This window comes from Anolis carolinensis, chromosome 2 (genome assembly GCF_035594765.1).
Source record: "Anolis carolinensis isolate JA03-04 chromosome 2, rAnoCar3.1.pri, whole genome shotgun sequence".
Classification (NCBI taxonomy): Eukaryota; Metazoa; Chordata; class Lepidosauria; order Squamata; family Dactyloidae; genus Anolis; species Anolis carolinensis.
The window spans coordinates 284,240,564-284,268,004 of NC_085842.1; the positions used below are offsets into that span (position 1 = coordinate 284,240,564).

The following is a 27,441-nucleotide window of genomic DNA, read 5'->3' on the forward strand; positions in this document are numbered from 1 at the left end:
GGCAGAGCGATAACAATAGATGAATGGAATACCATCTGGAATAAAAATACTAAAATATGCTATTCAATTGAGCTGAAGGAAAACTGGCTAAAAATTGTTCACAGGTGGTATCTAACGCCAAAAAAAATAGGATCTATGTATAAAGATAGAAACAATCTCTGTTGGCATTGTAAAAAACAGGTGGGCTCATACTTCCACATGTGGTGGAGTTGTAAGGTTATTAAAAACTTCTGGTCGATAATTCACAGAGAATGTAAAAAAATCTTTAAAGTAAATTTTGAATGCAAACCAGAATATTTCTTATTAGGACTATATAACTTTAAAAATAAAAAAGACTTGAACTCGGAAACAGGGGAAATCAATAAAGAGAAAATTTTTATTTATGCCATCACTGCAGCGAGAACAGTAGTAGCCAAAAACTGGAAAGAAGGGAAGAATCTCACCAAAGAAGCATGGCTGGAGAAATTAATGGACATCAAAAACATGGACAGATTGACGTACTTGCTGAAAAAGGTTAACGGAAGACCAATGAAAGAAACGAATTGGACACTTCTAGATTACTACATGCAAGAACCAGCGTCCTAAGACAGGAAACGTACAGGAAGTGAAAAGATCGGAAGTTTATCTCCCCCCCCCCTCTCCCCTCCCCAACATCCCTGATAGAGATCCTTCCCTCTCAGCTGTTACCCTTACCCCATTCCCGTACCCCCCTCCCTGAATCATATTCGTCAACCCCACACCATCATCCCTATAGATCCCCCAACTTCCCCTCCCCCCTCCCTCTCTGATCCTTCTGTAACTCATAAAAGTTTAATAAAAACCATTTTAAAAAAAACAATATGACAGCTAACAGAGGACGACAAGATGATAGGAAACATCTCCAACATATCCTGGTTAATTAATTGAATAAACACTAGAAATACATTTTCATGAGAAATTAGACTACTTCATATGATGAATTGTTCAACCCCAAAGAGGTTGTATTTTTATTTTATTGTTCAAATTACATTCTTTGTATGCAGAAGTTCAGATTTAGACTGCTGTCTTATCACTGTAGGTCATATAGACATCCTTGAATATTTGTTGCAGTGTTAATTCCTGCTGATTCTAGCTAAAAATCAATGCAACTCCAAACTATGAAACTTCAGGTCAAAACTTCATTCCCAAACTATTTATGGTACCCGTCGTTCTAGTTACACATTCATAGAATCATAGAATCATAGAATAGTAGAGTTGGAAGAGACCTCATGGGCCAGCCAGTCCAACCCCCTGCCAAGAAGCAGGAAATCGCATTCAAAGCACCCCTGACAGATGGCCATCCAGCCTCTGCTTAAAAGCCTCCAAAGAAGGAGCCTCATGATCTAAAGTTACAGATTCCTCGCTAATCTGTATTTAGAAAGATAACATAGGGCATGTCTTTGGGCCACATTTCCTGTATCATTTCAAAAATCAGTCCTGGATGTTCACAAGTCATTCAGGGACTCCCAGCTCCTAATGCTGGATAAAACCAGTTAGCCCAATTATAACCTATCTTAACAGAAATAGGGGAATGTTTCAGTTTATCTGAAGCACCATTACCTTTCAGGGTTGATGTGAACAGGTGGACAGATTCTAATTTGAATCAGTTTAGCTGTTCACATGGACCAGTCCTGACATCTCATATTCCCTGCAGTCTGCGGTACAGGAAAAAGAGAATGGCACTCTCCTTCTTCTATCATCCTCTCCCCAGGTCATGTGGGCCCACTAGATGGTCTGGTCTCTGCTCCCATCACTGCCATGGTTCAACAACTGAGTGTGAAAACACCTCTGTAGAATCTGGTCAGGAATTCTGGGAGTTAGAAGCCCAAACAGCTGAAAGGCTTCAGTGTGAGGATGCCTGTGTTGGACTGGGCAAAGGAGATCTATTTAGCTAGTAATTGGGACACAAGATGACATTTCCACCCTTCCTTCCAATGATGGTTGTGATGGTTGTGATGGGGCCGGGCTGTGGCGCAGCTGGCTAGTAACCAGCTGCTATAAATCACTACTGACCGAGAGGTCATGAGTTCGAAGCCCGGGTCGGGTTAAGCCTCCAACCATAAAAAAAAAATAGCCCCGGCTTGCTGTTGACCGAGCAGCCCCGAAAGACAGTTGCATCTGTCAAGTAGGGAAAATTTAGGGACGCTTTATGTGGGAGGCTAATTTAACTAATCTACAACACCATAAAACTGCTCAAGAGGAAGAACAGCCACCAATGGACGGTGAAGCAACAGCTCCCCCTGTGGCCGGAATCGTGAAGCTGGAAAGATGTTAAAAAATGCCTCTGTGTCTGTCTAAAACTGAATGTTGTCTGTTGGCATTGAATGTTTGCCATATATGTGTTCATTGTAATCCGCCCTGAGTCCCCTTCGGGGTGAGAAGGGCGGAATATAAATACTGTAAATAAATAAATAAATAAATAAATAAATATCAGAATCAAGAACTCTATCACAAGTACTTGCCACAGACTTGCTCCCTGAAAAGGGATGGAAATTTTGACTTCCATGCACCTTGATCAAGAATTCTCATTGTCAGATTTTGAGGTTGGCTCTTGGGTGTACTGTGAGGTTGTGTTAAACCAGGAATCGTTACTCTCTCTCCCTCTCTCTCCCTCTCTCTCTCTCTCTCTCTCTCTCTCTCTCTCTCTCTCTCTCTGTGTGTGTGTGTGTGTGTGTGTGTGTGTGTGTGTGTGTGTGTGTATATATATATATATATATATATATATATATATATATATATATTCTCACTCTGTGTTCAGATCTGATGTGCAAAGGGTTAAATAAGTAGTCATAATGCAGGTAAGAAAAAATAGAAAATGTTATCCTAAAGCCATTTTAGGTACTTAAGTCTACATTTTTGCTAGATAACTATTCTGACTAATAACCTCTTTAACACAGCAAAATACTTTTCATTTTATATATGCTTTTTAAATATGAGTGCCTAAACCTAAAACATTTCTACATTACTACATATATACCAGTTTTTTGCTCATTTGTTTATGACCTATCTGTGCTTATCTCACATCAGACTTCACCAAGATATAACATGCCATGTACTGTAGGTTTATTTCACATACAATTCAATTTAATTTAGATTCACTGAGTCAGAGTCTTCCATTCATTTAGCCCAGTAACATCAACTCCGACTGTCAATGGCTCTCTAAAGTGTCAGACAAAATTTATTTCCTAGTGCTGTTTGGAGATCTTTTGTATTCCATTGTTGTCTCCAATCCAACTAGGGCTCATAATAGTTTGGATCCAGGTGCACTGAATATAACTTGATGATAAATTAGGGTTTCCATCAGGGCTAGGAAATCCATGTCCTTCCAGATGTTGTTGGACTTCAACTCCCATCAACTCTGCCAACACGCTCAAACATCAAGAATGGTGGCAGATGTTTCCAGAAGACCACATGCTCTCTCTTTCTAATCAAAACCATTATTTAGAATGATGATAATCTAAGCCAGATCTCCTATGATAACTTATAGCTGCTTCCTCCACATGGTTTACCACATGGATGGAGAAAAGTGGAAATTTGCCATTGAATAAAGATTAAATATATGATGTATTTCAATATATATTCTTAAAGAAGCTCTCCTGTTTCAAATAACTCATTTTTCCAAGGTCTGATTCCAAAGGGAATTTCAGGTGGAAGTAATTTTTATCACAAGAATGCCATATGGAACAGGGCTTGGATGCACACAGACTTCCTGGAACATGAAACATTCTCAAAGTATCCCATTATGGACTCATTTTCACAAGTTATTTTCAGTGTGCTATCTTTAATCAGTTAAAAAAACTCTCAATCCCTAGACACTGATAATTACCAACATTTTACAAACTGCATTTGAGAAAACAAAGATTGCGCGCATACACACACACACACACACACACACACACACACACACATATTAAGGTCCAAAAATATATAAATAACCTTGGATCAAATTATGTTTCTAAAGAATTATTTTCTCATGTGGTGTGGAATCAAGATGATGTTTTTCCAGATGTGAAGATCTGACTACAGTTGAAAATTACATATTGAATGTACAACAACAAAGCAATTGCTCTTAAACTTGCTGCTATCCCCCCCCCCCAAGTGTTAGCAAATCTTTCTTATGTGGTATTTATTTAATGAATTTATTGTAGTATTTTTTGATATCATCAGACACATGCAATCAAAGTGTTCCTGATAGATGGCCAGCCAGCCTCTGTTTAAAATTTCAACAAAGGAGACTCTACCACATTCCAAGGCAGCCTATTCCAAGGCAGTTTACCATCAGGAAATTCTTCCAAACATTTAGGTGGAATTTCTTTTCCTGCCATTTGAATCAATTATTAGTCTCTAGAGCAGTGATTCTGAACTTGTGGATCCCCAGGTGTTTTGGCCTATAACTGCCAGAAATCCCAGCCAGTTTACCAGTGGTTAGGACTTCTGGGAGTTGAAGGCCAAAACATCTGGGGACCCACAGGTTTGGAACCACTGCTGTAGAGAAAAAAAAACTTGCCCCCTCCTCAATATGACATCATTTCAAATATTGAAACGTCACTATCACACTCCCTCTTATTTCTTCTCTAAGCTAAACATACCCAGTTTCATAGGCTGCTCCTCATAGGACTGGCTGTCAACCCTTTTACCATTTTGGTCAGCCTTCTCTACACATGTTCTATCTTGTCCCTATCCTTCTTGAATTGTGGTTTGGACACAGTATTCCAGATGAGGTCTGACCAAAGCAGAATATAGGACTATTACTTCCTTCAATCTAAACATTATATTTCTTATTGATGCATCCCAGAATTCCATTGTCTTTTTAGTTGCTACATCAGACATCACTTTTGACTCATGTTCAGAGTGTGGTCTACTAAGATTCCTAGATTCCTTTCACGTGGATTGTTTTCAAGCCAGGTGTCACCCATTCTATACTTATTCAATCGCCTGCCAGGAGTGCTTTCAATGTGTATTCTTACATGGTATTAGGTTGGACTCAAAGACACTTGTGATCACTTCCAATTCTATGATAGCCCTCAGAGCCAGATTTTGTGTGAATATGAAAGAGAAACATCTCGAGGGTTCCTCCCAAGATCTTGAAATCCCCCACCAAAGGAGACAAGACCTTCTCTATTGTTCTTCAACCAGCTTACAAGGAGATTTATAGAGCATTTCAGCAAAGTTTGTTATTGAATATGATTTTAAGTCTTATTTTTAATCTCATTATCGTTGGACCTTTTGAATAAAATTTTATCCATTTATTGAATTTATATCTTGCCTTTCCACATAAAATTATTCCCACCATTTTAGGTGGAAAGGAATATCAATTCAATAAGAAACAAATAGTATTTCTTTTACTTGAATACCTCCTGAATATCACAGGCCTAAACCATCTTCATCTCCAAGTTGTTTTTGAAAAAAATCATTGAACTAAGCAAACTCATATTCTCTGAAGGTTGTGATAGTTGGAATTATTAACTCTTTCTATTAACGGTTTGAAACAGGCAAGACATATAAACACTACATATTTGTACTGGAAAATCATAAAAATGTAAAAATTGGATGCTAAATACTTTGCTTGCATTTATGAATTCAAAATTTGCATTCTGATTCACTGTTTCACAGTCATTCCACTTTTAAAAGAAGCATTTCTATAAGTAGTCAGGGTGTTATGTGGAGTAAGTAATATTTCTTTAATGGGCAAATCCATAAATGGCTGAAATCAGGTACAATAATGGAAACAGAATACAAAGAACAAGTAGAGAAATGAAATGAAACTGTTTCACACAGAGGCAGATAAACTTAAGGAATCATTTACATTGTAAAGCTATTGCAACAATGAGTACAATGAGTTCAAGAAAGACCTAGACTGTTTCCATAAAGGGAAGTGGTTTAAAAAGAAAACAGGGAAAATGAGGTGGGTATAAATCAAAAAGAGGTCTTCTGGCAGCTGGCTTTATCCTGTTCACAAAATGCTTTCTCTTCTTCTTCCCCAAGTGAAAACTAACATTTAACATCACAAACCCGAATTAGGATTTAATTTCCTAGAGTCTGGAAGTTGGTGTCATGTGGTTCTTCACTCTCAGGCACTGAGGTTTATCACATACTTAGTATTGAATAGTTTGAAAACAAGCTGATCTTGCAAATAGGAGTGAGGCATTAGAATTCATTTGATCACTAATGGTTGTGTGGTGGAGAAGATAAATAGGGTAATGAGGGTATTAACAAGCTCCCTCTTGAAATGCTCCAAAAAAACAAACAAACCTGTGCCTTTAGGTATAATAAAGCACATTAGTTCCAGCCATAAAGTACCCCAACAAAGTGAGAAAGACAAAGTCCACTTGTCCATTTCATTTCCTGTCTAAGTGTAGCAAAGAGCATCCTTTCATAAAGGAGAGGGGCAACTCTCTCCCTCCTCAAAAATACTCTAAAAGAACCTGGAGCAGTAATCAAGACAAATTATTCAGTAAGTTCTTTCTGAAACTGCCACGTGCCACATGCAAAATGGATCCTTGCCTCTATTTACCTACAACACATGGACCAAAAGCTTTTTCTGGATTCCTAATGATTTAAAAAGAAATAAGATTCTTAACCATGGCATCCATGGCCATTCAACTGGCTATAAACTATTTGGGAATAATGGATTCCAGCTTAGATCAAATTGCAACCAAAGGTCCTGCCAAGTAAGCTGTTTTATTTAGCTTGTACTTTTCACACAGCAGCCTCAGGTAGCAGAGGAAGGGCAGGTGTGCAGGGTCAGCAAGACACAACCTGGTCTGCATATTTAAGCTAGCCTCCTGTCCACAGGATGCCATCATAGTGTCAATATTAAAGAACAATCTCCATTCTTCTGTGAGCACTTTCATGAGCATAAAGACAGCAGGTGGACACTAGCAAAAGCTATCTCTATCAGTGCAGGTAGGTGCCTGGCATCTCTTGAGGTACTTGAGAATAAGTATGGTAGGTTTCTCTTCTAGTGGGAATGGTTTCCACCGTTGTTCCTACTCACCTCCCCACAGTAGTCATTGTACCTGCTGGCTTCTAGTGCTACTCTACTGCTACTCATGTTGACATGGTTGTGCCAGTCAACAGGTACATGGCCCCAGTCTCTCATTACCATGGTTTCTCAACAGTAAAGGAAACACATTTTTGTCACATATTAAAATATCTGCTAATATTCTGTCACTCCCTAGCTTCAGCACAACTACTGAGCTTTCAATCCTACACCAACTGTCTGAGGAGTAAGCCCCATTTAATTCAGCTGGACCTGCTTCTGAATTGACATGGATGAGCTACACAATAAAGAGTTAAGGGAGGGGGTGGGTTACAGTCAGATTACAATTTGAAAAAAGAGAAGTTGTTTAGTGCCAAGGAAGTGGGATGAAAATTATTGAAGTTGTCTACAAACATTATAAATGTGATGCTACAAGAAGTTCAAAACCAGACTGATCCTGGCATTATTATTTCATGCTGTGGATTTTAAATGAAAGAAAAAATAGGCATCTTTCCATTATGAAGGGGAGGCAGCACTGCATTATATCTAGCTAGATCACATCTTTCCATTGTTCCTGCAGTCTGACCTATTTTCCTTTCTTAAAAGCAATGTCACACTTATAAAAATAGTTTCCAGATATCTTTTATAGGTCTCTTACCAGTACACTGCCATCAGTCCAGCGGAAGTCACTTTCATACATCTTATCATTCAAGCCAATCCACTGGTAGTCATGTCCTAAGCCTAGACAAGGGAAAGAACAAGGGAGTTTTTAAGAAAACAGCAAACAATCCCATAAAAGGGTACTGTCTCCAAATGAAGGCATTTTTATGGAATGAATCAGGTTTCCTGTGTGTTCCTCGGAATTGTTTCACATATATATTTGCAGAGCTTTTAGTTTTCAGACAGTTATTTAAAGGTTTTTACAAACAGGCACAAATGTCTTTAATTTTAGTAATACAATTTAGGGAAAGTGTGTCATTTTGTTGCTTTTTTGCAACTAATTGTAACAAATCATATTTTCAAGGAAAGAAGCATGAAGACAAAATTTGGCATAATTTTAACAGGAAATGCTCCAGTTTTATGTCAATCCTAAGTTCAGTGGTAACATTAAAAAAGAATTAACTGGTTCTGCCTATTATTTTGGCAAAATGTGTACATGTTAACTATATATTTTTAATTGTATGATTCATTACTGGAAAAATGTGTGTAGATGTGCACTTCTCTCCAGCACCAAGGATGGGAAGGATCAGGGCCAAGCATTCTCTGGATGACCCTCCCTATATTTAGCAGCAGACTCCCTAGTCTCCTCTTCCTTAGTCTTTTCCAATAGTGCACACTGCTGCAAGAACACTAGGGGTGTCCAAGAAAGCTTTTGACTTGCTGTTGCTGCTATTATTGGAAAAGGCAATCGAAAATGAATCAAAGTGCATCTTAGAGAAGATGGTGCAGCAAAATGTTTCATTTTCCACCCCACAACAGATAGTTTGAAGAACCCCCAAAAATTTTAAAACTGGTTTGAATGGACTTGGCAACCCTGCTGAATAAAACACCACTACCTAAATCCAACCCAAAAGTAACAGAAAGTAATGGAAAGATAAAATACAATGCAACAATTAACATAATGACTTAACATTATGATGAAGAGGTGTAGAAATGGGTTACATTTTAGACACCATCAGGAGTCATTGAATGAATTATTTTTGAAAAGCAACTTTCCAAGGTTTGATTGGGAGCCAGAAATTCATAATAGTAAAATTATAACCAAACTGTAATAGAAATCAAGATGATTCACAAAATATTTACAGGCTTTATTTAGGGAGAAGGAGACATTTTTGCTGGGCCTTTTGTATATAGAAAATCACCCAGAATTTCTTACTGTTCACTTCCCGTTTCTTTAACAAAAGGCCTAGTTTCCAAACCAGTGGTTCCCAACCTTTTAGAGACCATGAACCACTGAGGCAAAAATTGAATACATCATGGACCATCAAGATCAATTAACCCCTCTCCTCATCAACACACAAATAAACAAAATCACTTTTAAATAACTTGATCATCATATAAATATTTACATATACATTTTTTTTATTTTCTGAGATAAATACAAAACATCATAATGAGACTTAATACAAAATGTGATTTTTAAGCTTGCATTTCTTTCACTAAGTGGGAAATCCTTGGACTGATACTACTGTTCAGTACCAAGCACATGTTGTGGCACTGAGTAATAATAGTCTGGTTCTTCATAGTAGTAAACTCCCAGAATGGCTCTTGAAGCCTGAGATCTAACAGGAGCCCAAGGAAGGAAGGATCCAACACTGCCATTCTTACCCCCCCCCTTTTTTTTTTTTTTTTTTTTTTTTTTTTTTTGCTTGATGTTGGATCCTTCATTCCTTGCAGGACCAAGGATCTGGGTTGTAAGGAGGAGACTGAAAATGGGGCTCTGGCAGAAACTTCCTAAAAAGCAGGCAAGAAAGAAAGGGTACAACACTGGGCAAAAGGAAGGGGTGGAAAGGGGGGCATCAGATCTTTTCTTCCTTGCCTGGGTTTGAAGCTGCTGCTACTAGAGCCTCATTTGCAGGTCCAGGTGGTGGGGAACCGGGTTGCAAGGAGGAGATTGCAAACTGGGCTCTGACATCAACAGCCTTCTCAAGAGCAAGTAAGGAAGGGAGGATCCAACATTGGGCAATTGGAGGGGGGTTGTATCCTTCATTCCTTATCTGCTCTTGAGGCAAGAAAGGAAGTCCTGTTCACAGGCTGGGTTGCAAGGAGGAGGCAACCAAAGCCTGCAGGTCACTGCAGGTATAGCTCCATCATCATTGGCTCCTCGCAAGGAGGGAAGGGAAGGAAGCATGTGAGTGCTTTTGTCTACCTTTGGCTGGGCCAGTGGGAGAGGAGCACTCTGAGGCCAGGTGCTAATAGGAGCCAGGGCTCTTTTTGGGATGAAGGAGGGGAGGGCCAGCAGGAGAAGAAGTGTGTGTGTGTGGGGGGGGATATGCCTGCAGGGCCCCTTCTTCAACAGCCATGCTGCTTCAATTCAGGTTTTCTGTTTCTTGCAGACCACTGGTTGAGAACCACTGTTCTAAACTCACTAGTTGCTGAGTGCTGGTGAACTTTGGTACTGCATCAGCATTCAGAAATGGAATTCCACTTTCCATTATCAAAAAGTGAATTTCCACAAGAAAACAAAGCATGCAAGGAATGTATGTCTTTTTTATCATGGTAATGAGCTTCAAAGGGGCTTCCAAGAGTGCTATGAAAGGAAATCTTGTTTCAGAGCAAGGGTGTGGATGGGTTTAACCACGAACATGGCACAAATCAGTGGGGGCCAAAAAAAATGACTGCAGTTATGCTGTCTGCATCTGATTTAAAACATTTGCAGAGTGGATCAGATAAAGCTTCAGATTCAAAGGAAGCACAAGATAAGAGTTTAATCTTGGCCAAGGAGTGGCAGAAGGCTTTGTAAATGAAACCTATTACCAATATTTTTCTTCATTACCTACAATATTCAGATGTGCCATAGTGTGAACTGATCTGTTCAAGGACTGTCCTTCTCGATGACATCATAAAAATGCTCAGAAACATTTGAAAGGCTCAAGGTGGCAACCCGCAAACAAAAAAAATTAACAACCCAGAGGATTTGCAGAAGGCTACCCAGGTCTGACATGGAGAAATGATGTCTTTTTTCCAAGAACATATTCAGGCACTGAACATGTAACCCAAATATTAGTACTGCTAATGAAGGGTATTTGGAAACAAACCTTATGTGCATTAGTCTGGAATGTTACCTTTCCCCTCAAGAATCACCCGAGACTGAAACAAATGTCAACTACTCTTCAGAGAATATAAAGTAACTGATACTGTTTTGCTTGTAAGGAATAGTATTTCTAAATTGTCTGGAGATGAGATTGTCTAAACAGGGGGCTGAACATTCAGAAGAAAACACCTTACTTTGGTTTTCTCTTAATCTCTTTTACTCATGAACCAAATTCTTTATGATCGTAAAATACAAACACTTTCAAAGATCAGCAATTTTGCCCATCCCAACTAATGAATACAACAGACCATGGAGTAGGAATGAAGGAACAAAGTAGTCAAGGACAAGAGGTCCCCTCATAAAAGGATAAATGATAGAACACATTTTTGAAAACTATATATAAAGAAAATCCTTAGAGGCCTAGTGGGTTGCGTCTTTAAGCACTGTATTGGATTAAAATGCCACGTACGGTTCACAAAGATCTGTTCTTCATGGGAGAGGATGCTTGTCAGATGGGCTCCCTGGAGGCGGCATTCTCTCTCAGCTGCATCCCATGTCCGCCGATGGGCAAAGTATTTGTAGCACTGCCCTTGGAATTTGTGCCACCCATAATCACAGGTTTCAGTGTCTGAAACAACCAAGCACAGAACTTTTATAATTAAACACAGGTTAGCAAAGCTCAAAGCTACCAAATGAATATGCCAGTGTCCAGAAAGAGGAGGAGGAGGTGGTAGAGGAAGAAGAGGAAGAGGAATTATTATTATTATTATTATTATTATTATTATTATTATTATTATTATTATTATTTAATTATAGACCGCCCTTTCTCCCTGAAGGGACTCAGGACTGTTTCCAAACATATGGCAACCATTCAGTGCCAAAGAAAACTATACAAAAACGTATACATCAAAACAAGGCATATTAGACAATATAAAACAAAACTGTAACTTAATAAACAAAATGACAGCCAACAATATAAGACTAATAATGAAAAAGAAATTTAAATAAAATAAAACATCATAAAATACGAAAACCATGATAAAACACATTAAATTATATATATACAAGTAGAGTCTCACTTATCCAACATAAACAGGCTGGCAAAATGTTGGATAAGTTAAAATGTTGGATAAAAAGGAGGGGTTAAGGAAAAGCCTATTAAATGTCAAATTATGTTATGATTTTACAAATTAAGCACCAAAACATCATGTTTTACAACAAGTCTGCCACTTGTATGGCTGCACTTGTGTTGTTGTTGGTCATGTTGGCCTGTTGCGCATTGCTGGCTAGAGAAACAGTTGTGGATCCGGGGGGGAGGCAGACTGCGTTGGATAATACAGAATGTCGGATAATACAGAATGTTGGATAAGTAGCACATCGAAACTCCATCGGGCTCCAATGGTCAGGAGTACTAGAAAGGACCTAATCTATATATATAAAAATGTAATGTTCATTTTACTATGGTATAAACAATAAATCTACTGAACCAAATCACACCAAATTTGGCCACAAAAGACATAGTCATCCAAAATATGTCTTTCAATCAAAAAAACATAGGAAAATAGTCCAAATTACAGAGGATGAAGAAGAGCCTTTCTTCCCCTAACTGCCAGTTAGAAAGGCAGGTTCTGCTGCCTTTAGCCTCCCCCCCCCCCCCCGCTGCCTTTAGCCCCACCCCCTTCATATCCTAGCAACTCCCTCAGCCAAAATGGTGCCCAGGGCAGAGGCAGAGCGCACTTAGGCCTGATCCACACTGCCTATAAAATACAGATTATCTGATTTGAACTGGATTATATGGCAGTGTAGACTCAATGTACTATATTACCCATTTATAATCTTATATGATCTGCTTTGAACTGGATTATCTTGAGTCCACACTGCCATATAATCCACTTCAGTGTGGATTTTATACAGCTGTGTAGAAGGGGCCTCATATAATCCACTTCTAAGCGTATCATATAAGATTATAAATATAATATGAAATAATTACTGTGGTATAATAATACAGAACAATATAATCTCTAAAACCAGGACAGTAAATAAAGAGCAACACTCTGAAAACAAGGAAATTGGGAATTCCAGAAAGGAAACAATCAGGCCAGCTAACACTTCCCAACAAAGGATTCCCCCAGGCAGGAAGCAGTCAGGCTTTAAACTGCAAGGCCATTAAATGCTATTCAACCTGGCCAACCAAGATTTCCCCTAGGTGAAAAACCCCCAGGCTTTGAAGCCATGAGGTTACTCCGTCCCATTCAACCTGGCCTAGCAAGGATGCCCTATGTAGAAAGCAGCCAGGCTTTTAAGCTGCAAGACTATTCAGTGCAATTCAGTCTGGTCAAACAATGATCCCCCTACAAAGGAAGTAGCCAGGCTTCAAAGCGGCTCTTTGATTGAGGGTGTTGCTCCAGCTACTCCAGAAAATGGCCAGGTTTTGAGGCTGCAAGGCTATTCACTGCTATTCTACCTGGTCAAAAAATGATTCCCATAAGCCACAGCAACGCGTGACCGGGCAAAGCTAGTCAATTATAAAGGAATGGGTGAGGGGTAATGCAAACAACATATCACAGGGTCGGGGCAGTGGGTTAGGTGCAGAACAAATTTCAAACAGAACAGAAATCAAACAGAAGCATCCAAAGACAAGACAGTCCAAAGAAAAAGAAAAAGAAGCTCAAGTATGCATACAAACACACCCAAATTGACTGTGTACAACATTTATGTTAATGTTCTCTTTTTGCAATTGTACATCTCAACGCTTTATTGAGCTAGGTTTTGTTGACCCGATGGCCAGATTTGTTGATGTAATGTCCATGTTTGGAAAATAAATGCACATCATTGCAGGGACCAAAAAAACATAATGCAACCAGAAGCTTGAACTCAATAAATCTATAGACCTATGACAAATAGTAACTTACATGTCATCAGACCTATTTTGGAGAGGAGACATGGCTCAACTCCATGAATAGCTTCTCTGAACTTCACACTACAACCCACTGACATGGAAACTGTCAGCTGCCACTCATATGTTGGCTTGGGACTTCTGGGAGCAATCATATTAAAGTAACACCTCCAAATGCTGATAAACATCATAGACCAAAGTATTTGCCATATATATCCACAGGCTACAGCTATATTGGTCTTGGAAGGTTTTATGACAGTAACAGGCTCTCACTGTTTTAGAAGCAAGGGATATCCTAATCGGAAAAGTGCATAGGCTGCCACTTCAACAGAAGGAGTTGTGGCTGTTAAATCTTCAAAGAAGTCAACATTTATATATAGCTTTTTTGGATTAGAGCCACTGCACGTATGTTTTCCAAATGCATATCCTTAACTATTAGTGTTAGAAAGCAGAAAGTGAATTCTGCCGCACCAGATGCCAGACACCACATTACATATGGAATGGGGGAGGGTGAACAACCCTGTCAATACCAGTTAAAAGCCAAAAGAACTATACTTGTATTTAAGGTTTTGTTAACAAGCTTCAATACAAGGAATCATCATAACTCACCAATTGCAAGGATGAATATGTAATAATTAAATTTATCCAAATAACCAGCAATAACTTTCCACTGATTTTAAGAGTGTGTGCTTCCAGACTGGTATAAAGATGCATGACTTTTCACAATATAGCTCCTTAGGGTTTTGCCAATGTCACTTCCACATCCACTAATTACATTCTTTGTATTGGCTGTTTTTAGTAGTTTCTACTTTCTAGAGCTGTTCCAAAAGTTGGTTTTAAAAAATGAGACACTGAGAATTACTTTTTCTTAGAGTAATAATATTATAACCACTTCACTGATAGACTGATGGACAACAACACCATAGCTCTAAGAAAATAATCATAAGTTAAAAAGGAAATGTGAAGAATTAATGAAATATATGAGAAATCCACTTTAAGGAGGGAATACAATACTGCAGCTGGTGCTGGGAAATAGTTTGGGAAAACAGAAGCATCATTTAGATACTTTTACTTTTTAAAGCCCTAAGAAACATCACAATGTCTCAACATATTATTCCCATTTAGAGGAGCCCTGTATAGAAATAAATCAAATCAGTGTAAAATTCACCAAATCTACTTTTGCTCTCGTTTTTCCATATACAAATTAGACATCTCCAAATCTTTATTTTTAAATGGGAAGAGATCAGACACATGGATAAGGTGCACAGTCAGTTTACTTTAATTTGAATATGAGCCTCACTGAAACAGAAAATAGAGTTAGTTTGACTCTGTTCCACTAGTTTCATGAATAACTTTAGCTGAGCCAGGGTGTGCGAGTTTGATTTTAGCACACGGCTGCAAGGAACGTACATTATAAGTAGAAAGAAAAATTAAATCCAGGTGGATTGGTAGGATCTAATATGGAAGTGCCTCCTGCATTTTTCCCTCCCACTGCCTTCATTAAAACATTTTTGAGTTGCTCATTTCAGCAATGTGGTCTGGAAGAACCAATTACTGAAAACCACCATGGAAGAAAAGAATTCTCATTATTCTGTTCACAGATGTAAAGCTGATGTGCTACCTCAAAAGAGATGAAGACTAGCCAAATTATTATTATATATCCCTAAAGGACAAAATTATAATAAACATAAGATCTTATTTGCTGAAGGCAGCTGTAAAACTGGAACATAAAATAATGAAATGCACATTGTATGTCCTTGCATGACGGATAATACTGATAAGAATGCACAGTAATGAAGCATTTGTACCAACCCTAAAATTATCTCTGCTAAAGAGAAGCAAACATGAAGCTTGGAACTGGATCATTTTTTAATTGGTTTGTGTCACTTGCAAGCAGGCATTTTGCTAAAATCCCAATATTCTTTTGAGTTGTTCCAAATGCCTCTGGAGATGGACTTTGGGATGGAACATACTGTCAGACCTGACTACTGACAATCACTATATTTGTTTTAAGAATATTATTATATATATTTATACATGACTTTTGTGCTGGTGAATACCTTATGTAATAGAATTTAAAACTACATACAATGTATGTATTTTAAAATGCAAAGCTATATAAAATAGCATATTTTTTACATCACCCAACCTAGCTAGAAATCATTAATGGGATTATTTTCTTGGCACACCAGTAACTAACCAGTGCCATTGTGCTGCCAGGGAAAACCCTTAGAAAATATTTGACAAATCCTTGCATAAACTACATGCAAGTACTTATGTGGGTGTCAATTTGAATCATGAAAGGGAGTCTAGCCTTGGTGAAGGAAGCCAGAGGGGGTTTGGCCAAGTGGGTGAAGGTGGTGGTGAATGTTTCCCTTCGGGAAGGCATATTTCCAGCAAGCCTTAAATTGGCTTGAAAAAGCCATCACTGGACCCCACTCAATTGGACAGCTATTGGCCTATTTCCAATCTCCCCTTTTTGGGCAAGGTCGTGGAATGTGTGGTGGCCGCAAAACTCCAGGCATTCTTGGTAGACACTGATTATCTAGATCTGGCAAAGTCTGGCTTCAGGCCAGGGCATGGTACCAAGACAGCCTTGGTCGCTTTAGATGATCTACGCCGGGAGATGGACAGGGGGAATGTGTCCCTGCTGGTTCTGCTGGACCTCTCAGCGGCCTTCAATACCATCGATCACGGTATCCTTCTGGGGCATCTTGCAGGGATGGGTCTCGGAGGTACTGCTTTGCAGTGGCTTCGGTCCTTCCTGGAAGGTCGTTCCCAGATGGTGTCACTGGGGGACACCTGCTCGGCCCCACAACCATTGTCTTGTGGGCTGATGCAGGGTTCGGTACTGTCCCCCATGTTTTTGTGCTGGTGAATACATCTACATGAAGCTGCTGGGAAAGATCATCCGGAGTTTTGGGGTGCGGTGTCATCTTTCCGCAGATGATGTCCAGCTCTGTCACTCCTTCCCACCTGTCACTAAGGAGGCTGTTGGCCACTGTGTCAGACTGGATTAGGGCAAACAAATTGAAATTGAATCCAGACAAGACAGAGATCCTCGTGGTTAGTCATAAGGCTGAACAGGGCATAGGGTTACAGCCTGTGTTAGGTGGGGTCACACTCCTCCTGGAGACGCAGGTTCGCAGCTTGGGAATTCTCCTGGAATCATTGCTGAGCCTGGAACCCCAGGTCCCAGCAATGGCCAGGGGAGCATTCACACAATTAAAACTTGTGCACCAGCTGCGCCCGTACCTTAGAAAGTCTGACTTGGCCATGGTGGTCCATGCTCTGGTTACATCCCGAATAGATTACTGCAACGCACTCTAAGTAGGGCTGCCTTTGAAGACTGTTTGGAAGCTTCAATTGGTCCAACAGGCGGCAGCCAGGTTAGTCACACAACCCCCGTTACGCCAGCTCCACTGGTTGCCAGTCTGCTACTGAGCACAATTCAAAGTGCTGGCTTTAGCCTAAAAAGCCCTAAACGTTTCTGGCCCAGCTTACCTGTCCGAACATATCTCCCCTTATGAACCACCTCGTAGATTAAGATCATCTGGGAAGGCCCTGCTCTCGGTCCCGCTTGCTTCACAGGCACGGCTGGCGGGGACGAGAGACAGGACCTTCTCGGTGGTGGCCCCTCGGCTGTGGAACTCCCTCCCTAGTGATGTAAGATCAGCCCCCTCCCTTTTGGCCTTCAGAAGGAAAGTGAAGACCTGGCTCTGGGATCAAGCTTTTGGATAACTTGCAGTGCAAGAATGGATGTCTAAAATGTATAATGACCGCGGAATGGTTGGCGTGATTTTTGACTGTTGCAATGTTTAAATATTTATGTTTTAAATTTTTAAATATTTAATATTTTAAGCTTTGATTTTATATGTGTTTTGGGACATCAAATTGTGCCATGTGTAAGCCACCTTGAGTCCCCTTCGGGGTGAGAAAGGTGGGGTATAAATGGGGCAAATAAATAATAGCCTGTCTTTACATCTATTGCATTATGATAATATTGCAAACACTTAAAGTGCTGCTTTCTATTTTATGAAGAGCTGCTGGTTAGTTCTATTTCTGTAAATGTTGTGAAATTCTTATAGTAATAGTTCCATTGGCAACATAAAAGCCTCTGAAATCATAATTACCAGCAAATCTGTTTGTAATTACTGTGCCAGTAAAGTTGGTGTAGTGTAGTCAGTGTAATGTAATGTAATAAACGAAGCTCTGTATCTGAGAAAAACCACTTTCAAGCTGCCCTCAGCCATGAAGCCAGACTTGACATAAACAAGGGGAATTATATCTAAACTTAGGTAAATTATTTTTGTACATGAAGCACAAGGTTTCCTAAACACCTCTTTCTATAATTTGTCTTTAACAATATAATCACAAAAAATTAAATCATTAACAATTTTCTGCCTCTCCATAACACCCCAGAGCTATTATCTGATTGATGGTAGGGCCAGCAAGACCGTTGCAACCTAATTTACCTCACAGGGCTGTTGCAAGGATAAAATGGAAGTATCTCATCTCTAAAACCAGTAGACTGTTCTCAGAGACGAGTGTAAATAGCAAATGTTTCATGCTAAAATCATGCTTGAAGTTGTCTTCAGTATGTGCTTCTGCATGCCTATCTAAGTTCAGGTAAAATACTACTGAACCAAGGCTTTTCCAAGAGCTTTGCCTATGTGGTACCAAATTCAGACCTAGCATTGTTCAAATGGAAAACCGCATTCAAAGAAGATGCATAGATAGGGATCAGAATTATAATGGCAGGCCTATTCCTGATCTGTATATATACCCCGCATTGCATAGAAACTGGGTGTGGGTGTATGTATAAATATATGGGAAGATTTACCTTTAATCCTAAAATCATGCATATCTGCTAATTAGCAAACTTGCAAACACACAAAGTGCCTTATATAACTTATACTAGTGACAGAGAGCAATCTTTTCCATGAAAATCTGAACTGGCTTTTGAATGTAATATCTTTGAAGGAATTTCAAGAGGAAAGTTTCTCTGCTAGTGTGCAGAGAAATCATGGCTATTGGACTTTGAAAGCTGATAGGATGATTTGCACAATATGAATTTAAACCTTGGCCACTATTATTTTGGTTATGCAACTATTTTGCATGAGGAGAATATTGTATTTTAAAATGATATGGGGTTGGGTTGGGTTTTTTTTAAGTTTCTTAACACTCTTTCAAATAATTATATTAACTACAGGTTATTTTGTAATTACTGCATATACTAATCTATAAGTCTAGAAGTTTTAGTCTAAAAATCCACCTGGGTCAACTTATCCACAAATCAATATATATATTATGTACTATACATTAATTCTTCATTCATACACACACAGCGAACTACCCACTTCTTTGAGTAGAATGGCGAAAGGTAAGAGCTCAGTCAGTCAGTCCTGGGAGAAGCTAAAAGAAGCACCACTACCACCCTTCCATCGCTTTTGATTTTTTGAATGCCTGAGCAGGAAAATGTTGTTAGTGCTGGTGCTTTATCCTTTCCACAGTATGACGCTTGATTACACTATGTAACATGATTTTTGTTCCTGGATTATAAATTTCCTAATTGGTTCTGTCATTAAAACATGGAAAAGGTTTATTAAACTGCAAAAACTTTGTTTTTGCGGGACACCCTGCAGCCCATTTTGCTATAATTTTTCAATGACTATCTCACTAAGTCTCAACAAATTCAACATAGTTTGCGGCAGCCACAAAAACAAAGTTTCTGGAAGGTAACAACTACTTTCAAAGTAAGTGCTAAACAATTGAACAGGAAATAACACTTTCAAACCAGGAACGGAAAATGTTTCAAATTTTGTTACATAGTGTTATCCATAGATCATATCAAAATCCATCATTGCCCCCAAAACCTGCCTTCAATTTGTACTTGGGTATATATGATACTTATGAAAATGCTTCCTCACAGAAACCTTGTTTGTAATTATTAATGCCCAAAGCCTTCTCTCTACTCCCCATCTCTGCCTCTTCCAGTGAAAAATGTCTTACTATGATCCTAACACTTTCCTTCATTTTACAAGCATGTAAGCATAAGTTGCATGCCATCTATCAAGAGTGCAATAATATTGAATTTCATGAAATACTAAAGAAGTAGTTCTCAACCTGTGGGTCCCCAAATGTTTTGGTTTTCAGCTCCCAGAAATCCTAATTACTGGCTGGGATTTCTCAGAGTTGTAGGCCAAAACACCTGGGGACCAACATGTTGAGAACTACTGTAGTAGAGATTGAACTAAATGGCCTTGGAACCTTTTCCATCTGTATGTTTCTATGGTTTTTATACACAGTTTGTGCAGATGATGAAACAAGCACATAGACCAGGAGCGGTCTTATTTTTACCTTCCTGGTCTGATTACAACTTTTGAAGAGTCCTCCTGTAAATCCTATTTGGAGCAAGCCTAATCTCAGATTCCAGAAATGGCTCCACCTTGTTGGTATTTGAAATAGACAACTAAGCAAGCCCAGTTAAATAGGTCTTAATCCAGTCCAGGCTCTACAGAATGACAGAACTTTTCCTACTCCTGTTCCATCCAGTTCTGCTCAGCTGCATGGAACTCTACTGGAAATTATTGGCAAAGCAAAGTCAGAAGTTTATTTCCTTCCCTAACTGCAAAGATTTACAGGACAACACAATGGACAGAGGTAACAGGAAATAAATACTTGGTTTCTCTTTTAAAACTAGTATTTTTTTAAAAAATCCTAGGAAAGACAGAAAACAGAGGAGAAGAGAAAGTAAAACCATGGATAGATATATTGTCCCAAGGGAAGATTATCTATGCACAACTGCATCTGTGAGCTTCTGGCAACAGGTTCAAATGCACAGCTGCATTTGGTAAACATCTGCATTTGCTAAGGGTGTGTCTGCTGGGATTTGGGCATGTGATGGTTCAGCTTTAAAATTTAGATTAAAAGATGTGAGACTTTGAAGCAAATAAATGCATTAGACTGTTTCTCTGTTTGGTGCTATTTCTTCCTGGCAAAGATAAAAGGGCGAAAGAAAGCAATTCCAGTCTAAACAATATGTTCTACTCAGGTTCAAAATTATTGGATTGTTGACCAGGCTACATTTCCTCATAGTACACTTTCCCCAAAGACCATTAAACTAAAATAAAAGAGATTATATATAGTCCATTAGTTCTTTGACTGTAAATCAAAGGATGGGAATTATCGAGACCTGCAGATAGTGTTAAATTACAAGTTTCAGCATTACTCAGTGGCTAAGCTGACAAGGGTTTTTGGGAGATATAGTACAACAACATCTGGAGGATTGCACAGCTTCTATCCCTATTGTAAATAAATGGTTCGGTAGATAAATTTATTACGGCTATAATTTTAAACAGTTCACTCCTATGAGGGATTCAATAGCATTCTTCATTTACCCTGCACAGGATTGATTGACTCTTTGCCGATTGCCCAAATGACCACACACAAAGATCAGTGTTCGCACTGTGCACTGAGTAGGGGCAGATGAATCTGTTGACTTGCAAGGATTTCCCCCTTAACCCCTTCCTCTTCTAATCTTATATTTGTTCTATTTTGATTCCATTAAAACTCTGCATGAAAATACTGCTTTAATGTATGCCATTTTACCAGTACTTTCCCCTGAAATAATGCTTGGTTTGTACTTGAATTAGTGTTATGTGTATTTCAATGAAAACTTTGCCAAAATGCAACATATTAAGTAAATGCAAGATGAGACTTAGGACTACATTGACCTAAACAGTTAAAGCTATTACTTCCTCAAGAGTTGTAGGAACACTATGTGTGCACATGTACATGCATGTGCATACCTTCAAGACACCTGTCAACTTATGGCCACCCCATTTATCTGATAGAGTTTTCTTTGGCAAAGAATACTCAGAGATGGTTTTGCCAGTTCCTTTCTCTGAAATATAGCCTATAGCACTGTTGGTTTTCCCATTCAAGTACTAACCAGGGCTGACCCTGCTCGGGTCCCAAGATTTGACAGAATCAGCCACCCTTAATCACTGTTATAGACTGTAAAAAAAAGATTAGAAGCCATCCTCCATGCACGCTACCTCTATCCACTCATCATTGGGAGAACTGAAGATCAATCAATAGTTTAGTTCTGCCTCCATTTCCACTGTGGAAATTAGGTTTAACTTATCCTTGACTCATTTTAAATTCTAATGTTATTGTGGATTTAATGTAGAAAGTATAAAAACTGGACAAATGCAAGGTGTCTAACAAAAGATATTTTATTTTACTTGTCTTGTCATAATAAAATAAAACTTTTATAAGTATCTCAAATGTTATCCAAAGAATGATCCCCCGACCACCACAGGAACTAGCAATGCATTCTGGAAAATATTAGACTTGTGAAACACAAGCATTAGGTGCAAGCATGTTTCTTCTGTGGTGCAGAAATAAAGTCTTCTGTCTTTTGGGCTAAACTTTAGCTGTAATGAAAGCCAGTTCAATGGCAAGGAATTGGAACTGCTTGCTGGTCTAGTTTTTAGAAATCATCTGGTAGAATGGGAAAGCTGGCACTGAACATTTTCCTGTGGTTCAAACCACTAAAGGACTGTGAGTGGAAGAAATTAAGTTTCCAATGCTGAGTAGAGGTCTGCTTCTTCTCGATCTCAAATATACTCCTTGGTGATTTATAAAATACAAGTTAAAGCTATTATGATTTTCAGTGTTGTGGATTTCTTGGGAAAATATATTTTCAAAAACATTATGCTTCAAAAACATTATCAAATCATTGTATTAAAACTGATTTCAGAAGGCTTTTCCAGTCTATGCTTGTCTAGTGAAAAATCTAAATGTAACAAAAGCTGGATCCAGCCCTATGCCTGAGGTTTCGGTATTAACAAAACAGAGCAAAACTAAGTCCCTTCAGGCTTCTGGATGTCTTTAAAAAGCACTTGCAAATTGACAGCCTTTCACCCAGTAGGCTTAGGATGAAAGAAAAGCCTGAAATCTTCCAATATTTATGTAATTATTTCTGGAGAACACTCTTGTTTGAGCTGTGAATAAATCTACTCAAAGTGCAATGGAAAAAAGGAAGCAGAGTATTTTCCTACTTTTAGGATTATAGGTAAACCACCTGCAATTGAGGCTGAGGGAAAATTTGTACAAGTAGAAAGTTCAGCTCATTGTTCTTGGAAATGTCCTTATTTTATCTGGACAGAACTTGAAAAATCATGCTGAGGTCCTAATGTTTATTTGGTAATACCACCTTTCCAAATGTATGGCAAGGAAGGTGATACTAAAACAGAAACCAATCCCATAGCAATCGTGTTACGTAATTAGTATCTCATGAGAGTTATTAGGTTTAACACATTTTTGTGCCACTGCTGGACCTCAGACAAGACACAGGAGGAAATAAAATATGATGTCTGTTTTAGAAAACCTTTTCAGTTTTGTTGACAACTTTTCCCCCACACTTTACCTGCAATGCAAGAATAAATGTTCAAAAACAAGGCTATTAAGAATATTCATAAATTTTGTCATACTTAAGGAGAAAGACTGTGATGTGGGAGATGGATAAATTTACAGTTGGCATGTCATTGCTTTTGCTATTGTAGGAGGAAAAAAGGTTAACATTTATTTTGCCTAAGTATGCACATAAACAAAAAAATACTTTTTTGGCACAAACAAAATTTGAAGAAAACATTATTATGATCTTTATGCAAGCAGAAGGAGAACAGTTGTTATTCTTTTCCATACATGAGAATGAAAGAAGTGAAGGTCGTTATGCTACAATCACTCTGTTTGTGCTGTAAAAGGAAGTAGCAAGGAAGGAGAAGTGGGGAGGGGAATCTATGAAACCTGAATGCTTGTTGTTGTACAGTCATTTGGCAGGAGGAAAATCAAGGCAGACAGAAAGTCAAATGTATGATATTCATTCATCCCAATTACTGTAGTAATAGCAATTATTTATTTAAATTATTTATTAAAACATTCCTATCCTGCCCTTCTCACCCCTGAGGGGGGGGACTCAGGGTGGCTTACAACCAATATAAAATAGAGTATATATAAACAATTACAATGCAACAATAATAATAATTAAAATTAAGTTAAAACATCAATATAAATATACATTCAGAGGTGCAATCCGAGTCACAATCCAAGTCTGCCAATTCTTTGTCATGAGTTCATAATCATTAATGTTGCATTTATCTCTCAAAAGCCTGGTCCCATAACCAAGTTTTCAGGTTCTTTGCAGAAGGACAAGAGAGAGGGAGCCTGCCTGATCATTAGAGAGGGCCTTCCATAGATGGGGGGCCACCACTGAAAAGGCCCTGTCTCTCATCCCCACCAGTTGTGCTTGCAAGGGTGATGGGATCGAGAGCAGGGCCTCCCCCGAAAATCTTAAACTGCGAGGTGGGTTATAGCATTCGGACAAGTAAGCTCGGTTGGAACCGTTTAACGCTTTATAGGCTAAAGCCAGCACTTTGAATTGTGCTCGGTAGTGAATCGGCAGCCAATGGAGCTGACATAACAGAGGAGTGGTGTGCTCCCTGTATGCCACTCCAGTTAGCAGCCTGGCTGTTGCCTGTTAGACTAGTTGGAGCTTCCAAACAGTCTTGAAAGGCAGCCCCATGTAAAGTGCATTGCAGTAATCTATTCAGGGTGTAACAAGAGCATGGACCACCATGGCCAAGTCAGGCTTCCCAAGGTACAGGCGCAACTGGCAATTAACCATCAGGATATCAGAGGGGGATGAGATTGTTGGAAGTAAGCTATATTATCTGCATATTAGTTATTCTTGAAGGTAAAAATTTGGGATGCAACATGACACAGAATCAGGCTCAAAAGAACACATTACTTCCATTGGTTTTCTTAGTAATGGAAACTGCAATTCTCATTCACTCATCCCATTATGGCCCTAATCTTAAGGAAGGAGAAAGCCAAAAGAACCCAAAAGTAAGAAAATAAATCCTAATAGACAAAAATTCTACCCTAACATTTTTACGTGATATAATGCCTCACCCTTTAGTTTGTTTTGTATTGTTCTTGTTATAATACTAATATCGGCATAAGAGTTTAATTGCATGCTTTTCCAAAAATGATTAATTGAAGGATGACAATAACATTTATTACACTAACTTAACAATTGATACACTGTGTTCAGACCCTCCTGATGGACTTGCTTGTTATTGTCATTTTTCGTTACACTGAGGTACACATTTCAAACGAATCTCTCACCTTTTTCACAAAGAGCCCCAACATAGCTTGGAAGGCAAAGGCAAGTAAATGTATTGACTCCATCAATGCATGTGGCTCCATTTCTGCAAGGGCTGGATTGACATTCATCAACATCTGTTCAAGAAAATTACAGGTGTATTTAAAATCAGGTCATTTCAGTTGCAAATTATAAAGCGTTGTGCCTGCTTATTAAGCACGTCAAGTCAGAAGACTTCCTCAGTAGATTTCAAGTATCTAGTAACAGGTTTCTCCAATATATGCACATAGCATTGATCAGCATTTACATCTCAGAATTGTGAGAACACTTCTAAGCTAAAGGCACACACCTTTACTGTCTTTTGGAACCATCCTGCACGACTGCTGGGTAACACATCCTCAGTATCTCTACCTGTCACAACTTAGTTTGGGGAAAGCCCATTGTAACTCTTTTTACATATCTAGATAATTAACTATAGCTATTAGGGATGTGCAAAAAAGTCATTTGTGCATTGTATGTCAGATCTATTTTGTAAAATCTGTACATATGACACAATTTTCAAGCCACAAATGGCACCCACGCAAAATAAAAATTACAATTAAAAATATTGTTCATTAAAAATGTTAATATTCCCAAAAATCGGTGGATGTATGAAATGTTCTGAAACTTGGGGTTGGGGGGCATGACAGTGAGAATTGTGTTCTACAATTGTAGCAAGTTTCATCCTAATAGCTCTAAAAATGAGGGGAAAAGAAGCCCTGGAAGCTTCCTCACTTGCACAATTTACTGTTCTTGGTTCTTCCTTATCTTTTCGGCAATCTGGAAAAAACCTACCATTTTATATAGTGTCAAACACAGAGCTCTACACACATTTCAAAATTTAAACCAGAACACACATGACTATACAACACCACAGTATGCTCGCTCTCATGTTCACTCATTGCAAATTATAAGTAGCACCATACATACATTTTGTATGTATTTCTATTTGCTAAATCTTGCCTTTTTCACAGCACTGTGTCTAAAGGAAGCTTACAAAGTTAAAGGAGGTAGTAATGAAAGTTTACATCATGAAAACATATAAATGCTAAAATAAAATAATATAGCGAGAATTTAAACCCATTTGAAAATATGCCCATTAAAGAAATAACTACAGATAATATATCACACTATTGAAAGCCTTTCCCCACCTTCAGGTTATTTTTTTTTCTAATACCAAATGTAATTTTTTTTCATTGACTTGCAGGTACATCATGTTATTGTTAAGTGAATGTATGTCCTCTACCTGCTAAGCTCAGTCTGGAGCTTCTTCAGGCCTTGCTGTGAATTATTGGAATGACATTTCCTGTTCTACACAATAATTACACACTGAAATGTCAATGAAGCATTTGCTTCTTACCTACTTCACATTGGTCACCACTGAAACCCGGCATACAAGTGCAGATGTAGAAAGAATTCCGTGGGTAGCAAGTGCCCCCATGTAGACATGGGCTGCTTTTGCATGGATCTTGGCCTGTAAAATGAGTTCATTGAGAATTGCTATATTCACGAAAAACATTTGCTGGTTCTGACTGTTCTTATGCAAAAATATATTATCTGGGTTCTAGCCATCAAAACTACTATTAAATTTGCTGTAATTACAGATTATGCAGCAACCCCTCTCTCCCCCAACACAGAGAGCAATTCAATATATTATGCAACAGCAACATTAAATCAACTATCACTTTTCCATGTTGGCAACACAACTTTAATCACTAGTTAAATCTTCTGCAAATAACATTTTGTATATTTTTTGGCAACTGTGATGTCTACTGAGGATTTAGTTGGCATGACATGACAATTAATTATAGCCGTAAACAGTTAAAACATATGTGCACAATGAATGAAATATGCATTTATCTGAACAGGGTTAGTTTATATGCAATGATTGGGTACACAGAACATACATTCTCATACCATATTTTTTGTCTGTCGCCTTCCTGGGTATCATCGATGAGCACTGCATTACCACAATAATGTATTTCATACTATCATTTGCTTTCCACCAACTATATTCCCATCATTTTTCTTGATAGATTTATTGATGGACTAACTGAACGAGAGACCAAAGTTATTTGGGCATATGTATGTAATATATGTGTATGTATATGCACACATACACATATATTCACATAATTTCAGAAAGGATCACAAATATCTTGGGGCTCTTATGTTTTTAACAAAAATGGTAATGCAACACACTGATTATAATATTGCATCAGTCCTTCCTATGTACAATATAAAATAAGGTTTATCTTCTTTAAAATATCTCACATAACTATTGTAGCCTTTAAAAAATATTCCATTCATACTCTTGCTATTTGAAGATAAATAACATGTCACCTATGGATTGGGCAGATTCTAGAAATCCAGGAACCAGTTGTAGTTCCCTGGAATCATCTTGGATCACACTAGCCAAAAAACAATTGGTGAGTGAGCATAATTAATTTTGTTTGGTCACACCAAACAAAAGTAGAAGTAATTGGAAGCCCACTTTCAGGGGAATAGAACAAAGCATTCTGGGTACATTATATTAACAAAGACTGTTCAAGAGTAGATTTTTCCCAATTTACCACTGA

The 27,441-nt window shown here is 38.4% G+C and overlaps 1 protein-coding gene across 2 annotated transcripts in view; it reads right to left on the reverse strand.

Annotated features, from left to right (window-relative positions):
* The window catches only part of vcan (versican), a 169,070-nt gene that overhangs the window by 41,474 nt on the left and 100,155 nt on the right, over window positions 1-27,441 (reverse strand). For both annotated transcript variants that reach the window (XM_008103007.3, XM_062972276.1), the window contains 4 exons: window positions 26,223-26,336; window positions 24,847-24,960; window positions 11,224-11,382; window positions 7,659-7,741 (listed from right to left, as the gene is read on the reverse strand). In XM_008103007.3, the coding sequence (XP_008101214.2) occupies window positions 7,659-7,741; window positions 11,224-11,382; window positions 24,847-24,960; window positions 26,223-26,336 (470 nt within the window). The remainder of the gene's footprint in view (window positions 1-7,658; window positions 7,742-11,223; window positions 11,383-24,846; window positions 24,961-26,222; window positions 26,337-27,441) is intronic.